The 13499-nt window shown below is 46.2% G+C and overlaps 1 protein-coding gene across 9 annotated transcripts in view; it reads left to right on the top strand.

Moving 5' to 3' along the window:
• ep400 (E1A binding protein p400) overlaps positions 1-12183 on the top strand; it is a 164821-nt gene extending 152638 nt beyond the window's left edge. For 5 of the 9 annotated variants that reach the window (XM_086011917.1, XM_086011922.1, XM_086011921.1 and 2 more), the window contains 6 exons: positions 2452-2647; positions 4227-4381; positions 6458-6610; positions 7319-7396; positions 7919-7996; positions 10808-12183. In XM_086011917.1, coding sequence (XP_085868043.1) covers positions 2452-2647; positions 4227-4381; positions 6458-6610; positions 7319-7396; positions 7919-7996; positions 10808-11077 — 930 coding nt within the window. In that variant the 3' untranslated portion in view covers positions 11078-12183. The remainder of the gene's footprint in view (positions 1-2451; positions 2648-4226; positions 4382-6457; positions 6611-7318; positions 7397-7918; positions 7997-10807) is intronic. The other 4 variants (XM_086011919.1, XM_086011925.1, XM_086011920.1 and 1 more) reach the window with 3 other exon arrangements.
• The last annotated feature ends 1316 nt before the right edge of the window (positions 12184-13499 follow it).

The raw sequence follows: 13499 nt of genomic DNA on the forward strand, positions 1-13499 counted from the left end.
ATGTATGTGATGAGAAATATATTCAGCGTGCATCACACTTTTCAAGTGTCACACTCAGTAAACAGCAACAAGCCGGTATTGAGGCTGGGAACTTTACCAAGGAGCGAGCGGCAAACGGGGATGGAAGTATGAATCAAAAATGGGCGGTCAGCAAGCCAGTGAAATAAATAGCGTCCTTTCGCCCAGCATCTTGCTCCCTCCCAGCTGAGGGCTTGGTGCTGGAAATAAGGGCCCCGATATTACCGGTGCGGGTTACTCGGGCGCCCCAAATCCTCCGCGTTTAAAACGGTAGCGGGCGCGTTCGCAGCGGGTTGGGGTCGGGTTTCACAAATTTGCCGATCTGATCCCAGACCTTCTCCTGCCCGTCCTGCGGTTGTTGGGGTGGGGGGGAGGATGTAAAATTCTCCCCAAAGTTTCTGGCAAAAAGTTACAAATTTCACAAGAAAGGATTAAACTTACCTACACGGCTGCCTTTTCTGTTTCCGAAATCGGAGCGCTCCAAACTCCCAGAAGACGATCGCCCGTCTGAGTCTAATGAAAATAATTTTTCAAAATCCTTTCATGCACCACCTTTGTTCATCACTAAGCGTACGGCTTGCTTTTAACAATAACCTTTGCTAACATAAACTCAAAAATGACATCATTCACAACATTAAATTTACATGGGATATACGACACAGAAACAGGCCATTCGGCCCAACCAGTCCGTGTCGGTGTTTATGCTCCACTCGAGCCTCCTCCCGTCTTTCCTCATCTCACCCTACCAACATAACCCTCTATTCCCTTCTCCCTCATTTGCCTATCTAGCTTCCCCTTAAATGCATCTCTGCTATTCACTTCAACCACTCCCTGTGGCAGCGAGTTCCACATTCTCACCACTCTGGGTAAAGACGTTCCTTCTGAATTCCCTATTGGATTTCTTGGTGACTATCTTATATTGATGGCCTCTAGTTTTGCTCTTCCCCACAAGTGGAAACACTCTCTCTATCCACTCCTTTAAAATCATGAAAGGTTTTAATAACCTCTATTAGGTCACCCCTCAGCCTTGGAAAAGAGACTCAGCCTGTTCAATCTTTCCTGATAGGTGTACCCTCGCATTTCTGGGATTATCCTTGTAAATCTTCTCTCTTTTCCCCTATTTTTCTTACCAAAATGTAATACTTCACATTTATCGGTGTTGAATTTCATTTGCCAATTATATGCACATTCTGCAAGTTTATTAATGTCGTCTTGTAATTTGTTGCAGTCCTCCTCAGTATTGGCTCCCCCCCCCCCCCCCCGCCCCCAAATTTGGTGTCATCTGCAAATTTAGAAATTGTGTTTTTGATTCCAAAGTCTAAATCGTTAATGTAAATTGTGACCAGCAGTGGTCCCAGCACTGATCCTTGTGGAACACCACTACCCACCTTCTGCCACTGTGAAGAGCTACCCTTTACTCCCACTCTCTGCTTCCTGTCTTGAAGCCAGCTAGCTATCCATTCTGCTACTTGTCCCCTGACTCTGCATTCCCTGACCTTATTCATTAGTCTATTATGCAGTACCTTATCAAAGGCCTTTTGAAAATCTCGATAAATTACATCATCTGCGTTACCCTTGTCTACTCTCTGTTACCTCTTCAAAAAATTCAGTTCGGTTGGCCAAGCAAGACTTTCCCTTTTGAAATCCATGCTGACTATTTATTATATTTTTTGTTTCTAGATGTTCTTCTGTTTTCTCTTATTAAGCTTTTTGTTTCTACGTTTGGTTTGGTTTGAGTCAGTGAGTGCCCTTCTAGGAATCTGTCTCTGCTTTTGTTAAAGTAAATGGCAATGCATTCAGGGAGCTTGTTATTTTCCATATTATTCTCTATTAGGTATATGATAGCATTTATCAAACTTGTGGTAACACTTCATATTAGTGATGTGCCATACAAAGGCTGTGATAATCCCTTTTAAGTCAAGAAATTAAGTCCCAATATCAGTGTACTGTGTTATTGCTTGTGAAATCGCACAGGGTGAGATTAGGCAGCAAGAATGTAAACTTAAACTTAATAGGAATATAGAGTGGAGGACAAGAAAAAGAGGGGAATAAAGATCAATTGAGGACATTTCAAGTGCTTATATAGGGTGCTGCTGGGTTAATATAGTATTGAATGTTTATATAAGTTTATTTAATCTTGTTTGATCAGCCATGATCTTATTGAATGGTGGAGCAGGGCCGAATGGCCGACTCCTCCTAATTCTTATGTTCAGCATCGCAGATAGCGAGCTGAAAGCTTAAAATGCGAGGACAGAAAGGAGAGTTTCACAGGAGCTGTAGTCACAGGGTTAATGTTAACATTGTGGCTGTATTTTTAAAAAATTATACACATTATAGGCAGTGTAATGCTGTCCCTCCCTTGGTGCTCAGTGTCATTGAACACTGCTTGGCTTTTATTTTTGAAAAGTTTATATATTTCTTTGTTTGCCCAAGGCCAGAGTTTCTACGTCACAGCTTCAAGCTCAGGGGCAGATTCAGACGCAGCCAGCTCAGACTGCCCAAGTTACTCTCACCAAACCACCGGTTGTGTCTGTCCCGACCGCGGTGGTGTCCTCGGGCGTAACGACGCTCCCTGTTACCGTCGCTGGAATTAGCGTGGCTATCGGTCAGCCCCAGAAAGGATCAGCAGGTAATTGAGAAACAAATCCTTGTGAATTGAAAGTCATTTCAACTTGTTTCGTGAGCAATAGTTGTTTAGATTGTCTATGGTAGGAATCGGGAATTCTCTCCCCCAAAAGGCTGTGGCTGCTGGGGGACAATCGGAGCTTTCAAGACTCGGATCGATCGGTTTTTGTTGGGTAAGGGAATTAAGCGACATGGAGCCAAGGCGGGTAAATAGAGTTGCGGTGCAGATCAGCCATGATCTGATTGAATGGCGGAACAGGCCTGAGGGGCTGAATGGCCTCCTCCTGTTCCTGTGTTATGCTAAACTGATTACCCAAATGCTCACGCACCGGTTTGGAGCAGGTTTCTGCTCAGCTGCTTCGTTGGAGAGTGATGTGTGACCTGGGGGCACCTAAAGAAAAGGAGAAGCGTTTGAGTGAAAGTGATGTGTTGAGTACCCTCCCAAACCCGCGACCTCTTCCACCTAGAAGGACAAGGGCAGCAGGTGCATGGGAACACCACCACCTCCAAGTTCCCCTCCAAGTCACACACCATCCTGACTTGGAAGTATATCGCCGATCCTTCATTGTCGCTGGGTCAAAATCCTAGAACTCCCTCCCTAACAGCACTGTGGGAGTACCTTCACCACACGGACTGCAGCGGTTCAAGAAGGCGGCTCACCACCACCTTCTCAAGGGCAACTAGGGATGGGCAATAAATGCTGGAGATCCTCTGGCCCTGTTTACAAACTATTGTAGTGTGCTGGCCACAGTGGTTTGTCACTTCCGGGAGTAGGAATTGTGAGCCTTTTGTTTGTGTCAGTAAATGGGGTGAACTTGAAGAACAAAAAGTGTGTGATCACTTCAGTAGGAAACGAGCGAGCATTTTAGTGGTAGCAGTCCCACCGAGTCGGAAGGTGCAGGGTTTGTACCCTGCTCCGGACCGTCCCAGCGAGGAGACCAGAGCTCCGGCTCAGAATTCTGGGCTGACCTCCAGTAGGATACTCGGGTCCGGTGGGTCCTGAACTCCCAGTGTTCCCAACGCACACTTCTGGAGCTTGTAAACTTCCAACTCCCGGTGCGTCCAAACACCCCTTCTCTTTCCCCTCTCCACGCAGTACTGATGGATACCGCACCCTAACCACCTCCACCCCAGAGTAATCTGGGGCAGCTGTGGTTCCAGAGGACGGGCACTCTAGGGATGGGCAATAAATCCCGTGAATGAATTTTTAAAAAAAAGACCCCGAGCCGTTCAGACCCCCGTCCCTCACGAGCTTCTCCATGCACTCCTAGCCTCAGATGCCAGACCCCATTTTCTCTCTCTAGCTATCTGTATTTAAGGAATTAGCAGTGAACAGTAGCTATTTTCACCACCTCTTGCATCATCCCAGTACTGACTTCCAACCCAGCACTTGTTGCCTTATTGTGTGTCCTAGACTGTTTAAATAGGTGAGAGGGAAATTGAGTTGAGTGTTAGAGGTAATAACCCGATATTTTTATGAAAATGGATAAAGCTGAAATGATTTTCTGTTGCCAGTTGAAGTAAGTGCCACTTCAGGTCTGCAATTGTCCCCTGATTTTTGACCCGTTCTCTTGACTCTGCAGGCGGGCAAACCGTGGTGAAGACTGCCATACCACCGCACTTCTCTCAAATGCAAGTGCAGCAACTTCTGAAACTCAAACAGCAGAAAGCAGGCCAGTCCCAGGTGACGCAGGGACAAGCAGCTGTGCAGGCCGCAGCAATCACTGCGCAGCAGAAGGTATGACCACCAGCCTTTGGCACCATCACTGGGGGTGGTGGGGGGGGAGCGGGGGGAGGACAATAAGCCCTTACAGCTTCTGCTCATTTAACATTATTTCTCTTTCCCCCCTCGATAACCTTCCGAGTTTACACATTCAGCAAATCATACCTGAGATTTCTTTTTTTCCCCCCATGCATGTCTAGTGGTAACACAAGCGCAGGGCACCAGTCAGTGGCTCAGCGAGCTTATCTCTGAGCGGGGGCATCCCACAGCAGAGAGGTCAATAACCAGGGGGCAGAGATTGAAAGTAATTGGTAGAAGGATTAGAGGGGAGTTGAGGAGAACTGTTTTCACCCAGAGGGTGGTGGGGGTCTGGAACTCACTGCCTGAAAGGGTGGTAGAGGCAGAAACTCTCATCACATTTTAAAAGTACTTGGATGTGCACTTGAAGTGCCGTAACCTACAGGGCTACGGACCAAGAGCTGGAAAGTGGGATTAGACTGGAGAGCTCTTTTTCAGCCGGCGCAGACACGATGGGCCGAATGGCCTCTTTCGGTGCTGTAAATTTCTATGATTCTACATTCCAGCCCTGGTCTTTGCTGATTGTTAGCTGGTCTTGGCTGCAGTGAGATAGGGAGGAGAGAATTGGCTGGTGCTCCTGCTCCTGATGGCTGCCCAGTGGTGCCTGTGGAGATCAGGCTGAAGCGCCATGTCCCGGGTGGCCTGCAGACGCTCACTGTCATGCTCAGTGTGCGATAATGGCCACTTGAATCTACCAGGGCGAGGGGTGGGGGTGGATACCAGAAAACCCAGCGAGGGAAAGAGAAGTCCACTTCACACTAAAACAAAAGCAAAAATACTGCGGATGCTGGAAATCTGAAGTCAAAACAGAAAATTCTGGAAATACTCAGCAGGTCAGGCAGCATATGTGGAGAGAGAGACGGACAGTTAATGGAGTGATTATTTGCACGGCTCCTGCGCACGCGCGTGGTTTCCCGGAGCCGTACATGTGCGCCTGATCCCCTTCTGCGCAAACGCGCTGTTACCGATGCCGCGCATGCGTAGTACCAAACCGTTGCGGCCACGCTTTCTTCAGCTCAGTGGTAGGGTGGGGGGAGAGAGAGAGTGAGGGAGAGGGGGGACAGAGCGAGAGAGGGAGATATCGGAGGGGTAGAGCGAGGGGGGGGGATCGGGGGTGATATGAGGGATGGAAGGGATTGGCGAGGGGGAGGGGGGAGAGCGAGATAGGGGGAGAGGATCAGCGGGTGGGGGAGGGAGGGGGGGATTAGAGGGGGAGAGAGATGGGATCGGAGGAGAGAGGACGGTTCGGATAGAGAGGGGATCGGAGGGGGGGGAAGAGAGGGGTGGGGAGGAGGGCATGAACTTGGGGTGGGGGGTGGGCGAGAGGTCAGGAACTTGGGTGTGAGGAAGGTTAGGAACTTGTTTGGGGGGGTGGGAGAAGGTCTTAACCTGTGAGGGTGAGCTCTGTCTGTTCTATGTGAGCTCTGCTCTGTCTGGAGGTTGGCAGTCAGAATGGCTTGAATTACATTTTGCAAACTAATTGATTACTTAGGCAGGCAGGATCTAATTACACATTCCAGAGAAGCTGCTGGGTATGTCTTGTCCTCCAAAGGGACCAATCGGAATTCAGGTGTTGTCTTCAAGGTGACCAATCAGAGATCTGGTGTTGGAAATAAACGTGACCGACAGTTAACGTTTCAGGACGATGACCTTTCTACCCTGTTTCTCTCTCCACAGATGCTGCTTGACCTGCTGAGTATTAGCAGCATTTTCTGTTTTTAATCCACTTTACACTGCTGTTGAAGGTTAGAGTATGTGGAGGGAGCCCGGGTAGGGGGGGGTGGTGTATCAGAACCAGATCACTAGGCGGAGCTTCCCATTTTGTTTTTGGTGGTGGGGGAGGGGGTTGGACTTGTCGAAGACTAGACCCGCATACTATTTAGCACCAATGTTTAAACGACGGAATCGGCGGTGCTGCGATTCGGCCTCTGGCTGCGGAAGGATGGCTAGAGGTTGCCGTGGCGGGTCAAGATTGTCTTCTGATGCGCGTTTGTTATTTGCCTCCCGCTTCAGATAACGCAGCAGGTCACCGTGCAATCGCAACAGCAGCAGCAACAGAAAGTCACTTATACCACCACCCAGCTCCAATCGGGAATGAAGCCACAGTTCCTGAGTGCTCAGGCCCAAAAGCAGACAGGAACACAACAGATGCAGGCACAAATTCAGGTAAATAATGCAAATGTGGCGTATTGGTTATGTTACTGGATTAATAATCCAGAGAGTGTGAGTTCAGATCCCACCGTAGCAGTGAGAGAATTTAAATAAGCTGGAAATGTAAAGAAGCGATCGGTATAAATGATTATGACGCTGTTGGATTGTTGTAAAAAAAAAACAACTGGTTCACCAATGCACTTTAGGGACAGGAACCTGCCGTCCTTACCCGGTCTGGGCCTATATGTGACTCCAGTCCCACACCTGCCCTCTGACGCTCAGCTGTATCAAACTGCTGCGGTTCAATATGAAGGCCCACCCCCACCTTCTCGGGGCAACTAGGGATGGGCAATAATTGTCAGCCACGCCCACATCCCGAGAGTGATTTAAAAATATATATATTTTGATGGCTGTCTCTGGAAGGGTTATAATTCTATCCCTTTTACCTTTACATTTGTTTGAGTCGATGTATTTGAATATTTGAAGCAAGTAACTCGGGGGGGGGGGGGAGAATAGTGCTGAGCGCATGTAACCTGCGCCTGGGGTCCTAGTTGATTGTGCAGCGTCTTGCTGCTCACTTTATTACGGCCCACCTTTTGTATTGCAAAAATAAATGAAATACTCTTGAAACACGTGTTCTTGTGTTACGAATGGAGGCCAGTATTCTAACTTACTGTCCTGACGCTGATCTGTTTTGTGAAAACATGAATATTATCTTAACAGGATTCTTCACCTTCAGCTGATACCTCGGGCGTGTTCATCGCACGGTTGTTAAGTAAACAAAGTGGCTTTAATAGATTAGTAAGTTGAAAATCATTATTAATTTACTCTAAAGTTTGCGAACTTTAGCCAGCCCCCTCAGTTTTCAGGTGATTGACAGGATGGCTATGTTCTGTAACAGGTGTTTGCACTTCTCCCCTACACTTCACACAAACGCACGCCGAACCTGATAGTGACGCCATTTAATATCACAGATCGCTTTAACAGCCCATTCACACTACATCAGTACAAAGCGGTTTTATTTCATGCTGATGCTAGTGATTCATGGTTTAGATCTGGAGTCTCGCTCTGCTTCTTTCCAGAGTCAGGTTGGACTCTTGACTCTCGGTCTACGCAACAATATTCTGCCCCAACTCTTACCATTTTCTCTTTGAGTGCCCCTTAAAAGCACAAATGTAATTTGTTAACATTCCTCTGTTTTCTTTTTACAATTTTACACTCCTCTATTAACTCCTCGACTGCTTCTTTAAAGTACCTGAAATCATGCATGCTTGGAAACCGTGAAGGATGAAAAGGTTAAAATAAACTGCTGTTGTTCAATAGGTTACAAAACTTCCACAAATGGTTCAACAGCAAGTAACGGTGGGGAGTATCCAGCAGATGGTATCGACAGCCCAGCAGGTACTCTTCACCTCCTCATGCGTATCTACACGCTCTGCACGGATGAAGCTATCGGACGTTTCACGCCTTCTGTCTGCTGCTACATTTCCACAATGTAAAAGAAGAAGCCTGCCTTTGTTTCCTCCATTCGTTTTCCCTCCTGCCTGCGTTTGCCTTGCACTTCGTTCTGTTTATCTTCTACACGCCTCTCGTTCCACTCCTCTGCTTCCCGTAATGCGCAACCCCTCTTTTTGAGACGAGTTGAGGAAGGAAATGTCAAGAACAGCAGGAAAGGCCCAGACTTGGTTCTAGATGATAGAATGATTCAGCTCAGCAGGAGGCCATTCGGCCCATCATGCCTGCTCTTTCCCCACAACCCTGCAAATTTCTCGCCTTCAAGTATTTATCCAATTCCCTTTTGAAAGTTTCTGTTGAATCTGCTCCCACCGCCCTTTCAGGCAGCGCATTCCAGATCGTGCTCGCTGGGTAGAAGGGAAATCCTCCTCTCCCCTCTGGTTCTTTTGTCAAACACCTTCAATCTGTGTCCTCTGGTTACCGACCCTCCTGTCACTGGAAACAGTTTCTCCTTATTTACTCTGTCAAAACCATTCATGATTTTGAACACCTCTGTCAAATCTCCCCTTAACCTTCTCTGCTCTGAAGAGAACAACCCCAGTCTCTCTACGTAACTGAAGTCTTTCACCCCGGTACCATTCTAGTAAATCTCCTCCGCACCCTCGCCCAAGACCTTGAGATCCTTAAAGTGTGGTGCCCAGAATTGGCCACAATACTCCAGCTGGGTTGTACCTGGGCTCCACACTATCCACTGTTGGATTGAGCTGGCTGTGTGGGGACAACCGGTGCAGACTCCTGTCCCCTTGTTCTGGATTGTGACCCTCAGCAGAACCTTAGTGAGCAACGCCACTGTGCATAAACCAAATGACAACTTTGCAAAGCATTTACAGCACAAACAGGCCATTCGGCCCAACTGGTCTATGCCAACGTTTATGCGCCCCTCTTCATCTCACCCTTTCAGCATATCCTTCTATTCCTTTCTCCCTCATGCTCTTATCTAGCTTCCCCTTAAATGCATCTCTGCTATTCGCTTCAACTACTCCCTGTGGTAGCGAGTTCCACATTCTCACCACTCTCTGGGTAAAGAAGTTTCTCCTGAATTCCCTATTGGATTTATTAGTGACTATCTTATATTGATGGCCCCTAGTTCTGGTCTCGCCCACAAGTGGAAACATCTTCTCTACGTCTACCCTATCGAACCCCATCATAATCTTAAAGACCTCCATCAGGTCGCCCCTCAGCCTTCTCTTTTCTAGAGAAAAGAGCCCCGGCCTGTTCAGTCTTTCCTGATGATTATAACCTCTTAGTTCTGGGATCTTTCTAGTAAATCTTTTTTTGCACCTTATCCAGTGGCTCTGTATCCTTTTTATAATATGGAGACCAGAACTGCTGACAGTGCTCAAAGCGTGTGGTCTAACCAAAGTTTGATACAAGTTTAACATAACTTGCTGCAATTGTTGTCATTTTAATCTTGACCAGCAGCTCCTTTTTGTGGTCGTGTGCTGCGACTCGTCGATTCTCTGGTCATTGCTGACGTACAGATAAAGTACTGGACACCTATCTCTTCAAATCTATCCAGATTAAACTCTGGTTTATTCTTTATAGACAATCAGAAACACCACTACAAAAGCAAAATGCTACGGATGCTGGAAATCCGAAATAATAACAGAAAATATTCGAAGTGCTCAGCAGCAATGTTCCCTCTTTTTTTTTCCCCATGCGCGGTTCCTTTAACTGGCTGCGCGGCCCATTCAAATGTCCGCGCATGCGCAGTTTCTTCCATTGAAAAGCCGGTGAGCGGCCTGCGCGAAACCTCCAGACCGCTGCTGCTTAGCGGGAACGTTGCTCAGCAGGTCAGGCAGCATCTGTGGAGAACGAAGCAAAGTTAACGTTTCAGGTCGATGGCCTTTCATCAAACGCCAGCGAGGCAGTATTTAGTGTCAGTTAGCACTTCTAATTCAGTTTTCCTGTTCTGTTTAGGGTGAGTCAGTCTCCAATTTAAATTCGATATGCAAATGCTTGAATTTACATAGTATTGCACAGTACTTACAGCACAAAAACAGGCCATTCGGCCCATCGGGTCCCTGTCGCTGTTTATGCTCCACACCAGCCTGTTATGCAGCAATATTTCGTGTCTCTCAAATTAGCAGAATTTATCCCAATCAGTTGATAACTGACCAGTAAACCTCCTCCATTTTTTGATTGCTAAATCTAAACAGTAATGTTGAGCATCAGTATTCCAGTCATTTGCCTCCTTCAGTATCTCAGGTAAATAATTAGTATTATGTCAGCTTGGCTCAGTGGGTAGCACTCTCGGAGTCAGAAGGTCATGTGTTAAAGCCCCACTCCAGGGCTTGAGCATATATTCTAGGCCGACATTTCAGTGCAGTACTGGGTGGAGTGCTGCGCCGTCAGAGGTGCCGTCTTTCAGCTGAGGTGTTAAACCGAGGCCCCGTGTACCTGCTTGGGTGGACACAAATGAACGCGTGGTGCTAGTTGAATACGAGCAACGGATTTCTGACATTTACACCTCACCCAATATCACTAAAATAGAATATCTTGTCATTTATCTCATTGTGTTTGTGGGAGTTTGCTGCACACAAATTGGCTGGGCTTTTGCCTACAATTCAACAGTGAGCACACTTCAAAGAGAATTTGTTGGCTGTAAGGTGCTTTGGAACAGCCCGAGGATGTGAAATGTGCTATATAAATGGAAGTTGTTATCTAATTCCGCCTCTTTATATATCTCTTTTATAGGTCCAGGCACAGCCACAGACAATGACACTGTCCCAGCCAGCTACAGGCCAGCAAGTCCAGGTGATTCCTACAGCCGGCACTGCTCAGGTCGTGCAGCAGCAACTTATTCAGCAGCAAGTCGTAACGGCGGCCTCCCCTCAGATCCAGACCCCAACCCCGCAGAGCCCTGCTCAGCTGGCAGCGAGCTCTGACACCCAGAGCCAGCAAGCGAAGGCGCAAGTGCGAACTATCCCTGCAGTGAGACTGAAAGCCCCGAGTAAACCGAACTGAGCTTGCTGACCGAAGCAAGAAGCCCACCACTAAAGAATGTGCTTGCAGCATTAGCTGGACTGTGCTAAGAACAAGTTTGTTTTCACTCCGTTGTGTAATAGCCAATGTATAGAAAAAGCTGACGTCATACACTTCACGAATATCATTTAATGTTGAATCTTGGTGTTAATGTAACATGTTGATGCACAGCAGAAATTCTGTAAATCTTTTTAAAAAGATAATTCTAAGGTTTAACCTTAGTTATCTTGTACATAGTAATTTCTTCCTGGCACATTTTTAATGTGCCCCTGTATTTGTTAAATTCAGAAAGTGGATGTTCTAGGCATGTGTTCAGTATTTGTAAATCCATAATGTAGTTGGATGAATGTTAATTACTTAACTGTAGTTTTTTTTTCATTATGTGAAAGTTGGAATGAAGCCTACAGCAATGAACTTCAGAATAAGTTGTATTTGACATTCCTTATCTAGAAAAAGACACGGATGTTTATTAACAAACTTTTGATACCAGGTTTTGTATTTTTGTTACATTCTTTTCATTGCGCATTCATGGTTCAGGATTTGTTTTAAAGTGATGTTTATTTTTATTCTGTATGTCTATGCACATTAAAAATGCAATCTATGCTACAAAGTTACTTCCTCTAGTTCTTAGTGTACATGTTGTACAGTATTTGTTATGGTTTTGCATAGCACCGTGTTATAATCAACCTTAACCCTATCCTTGAAAGTGATTATATATCCTACTGTGATCGGCAAAGGAAAACTGATTAATAGAATTGTACATAACCTTTTTGTTGGTCACTCAGTGGCATTGCCTTTAATCTTTTTCTTTGTTGAGCCAGATGTAGATTTTTTTTTTTTTTTAAATAGTCGTATTTTTGTTACGTGCGGTAAACTTGGTGAAGGGTGACGGCGAAAGTTTCAGTGACGGCCCAACATAACTGAGACCAAAGGGAAAGAGTTTTTAACTTTTCAGCAAAGCGAGCGGACCGTTGATTTCCAATAGTACTGTTTGAAATTACTGTTACTGTCAAAATATACCATATTGTTAGTTGTATCCATAAACCACTGCTACTACATTGTAATAAATTAACATATTTGTAAATGCACTACACCTGTTCTTGATAACTCATTTTAAGAATATTTTTGCAATTTTTATTGTACTTTTGAGAGTAATATGCTGTATTTCCCAGGTTGCCCTTTTCAGATGCCCTTAAGACACAGTGTATGACCTTCCCATCCTGCAATATTCCCAAGTCAGCTCAGTCAACTTGTATTTATATAGCGCCTTTAACGTAGTAGAACGTCCCAAGGCGCTTCACAGGAGCGATTATCAAACAAAATTTGACATCGAGCCGCATAAGGAAACACTGAGACAGGTGACCTAAAGCTTGGTCAAAGAGGTCGGTTTTAAGGCGGAAAGGGAGGTAGCGAGGCGGAGAGATTTAGGGAGGGAATTCCTGAATTTGGGGCCGAGGCAGCTAAAGGCACGGCCAGCAAAGGTGGAGTGGAAAAAATCTGGGATGCACAAGAGGCCAGCATTGAAGGAGCATGGAGATCTTGGGAGGGTTGTGGGGCTGGAGGAGATTACAGAGCTAGGGAGGGGTGAGCCCATGAATTACATGGGATATACGGCACAGAAACAGGCCATTCGGCCCAACCAGTCCATGCTAGCATTTATGCTCCACTCGAGCCTCCCATCTTTCCTCATACAAATCTATCGGCATAACCCTCTATTCCCTTCTCCCTCATATGTTTATCTAGCCTCCCCTTAAATGCATCGATACTATTTGCTTCAACCACTCCCTGTGGTAGCGAGTTCCCCATTCTCACCACTCTGGGTAAAGAAGTTTCTTCCGAATTCCCTATTGGATTTCTTGGTGACTCTCTTATATTGATGGCCTCTAGTTTTGCTCTTCCCCACAAGTGGAAACACTCTCTGCCTCCTCTATCAAAACCTTTCATAATTTTAAAGACCTCTATTGGGTCACCCCTCAGTCTTTTCTCTCTGTGAGAAAAGAGACCCAGCCTGTTCATCCTTTCCTGATATGTATACCCTCGCATTTCTGGTATCATCCTTGTAAATCTTCTCTGCACCCTCTCCATTGCCTCTACATCCTGCACTGAAGCGATTTGAACACAAGGATGAGAATTTTAAAATCGAGATGTTGCCGGACTCTCTCGCTATTGACGCTCATTCGCAGATGATGAGAAGTCAAATCTCAGCCGGTTTGTCCTGTTATCTTATTTGAGGCTCAAGTGAATGGTCTTCCTGAAAGTGTTAAATCTTGGTACCTGCCAGGTTTCACGTTCTCTGAAGGCGGTCACCATAACTCGGCCCAAGTGGCGGTCTCCTCAGTTGTAATGTTGCCTCATTTTAGTTCTATCAGCAGGAATGCAGCACAAGGAATAACACCAGTCCGAT

Source organism: Somniosus microcephalus, chromosome 19 (genome assembly GCF_052327205.1).
Source record: "Somniosus microcephalus isolate GS21.2 chromosome 19, FLI_Smic_1.0, whole genome shotgun sequence".
NCBI lineage: Eukaryota > Metazoa > Chordata > Chondrichthyes > Squaliformes > Somniosidae > Somniosus > Somniosus microcephalus.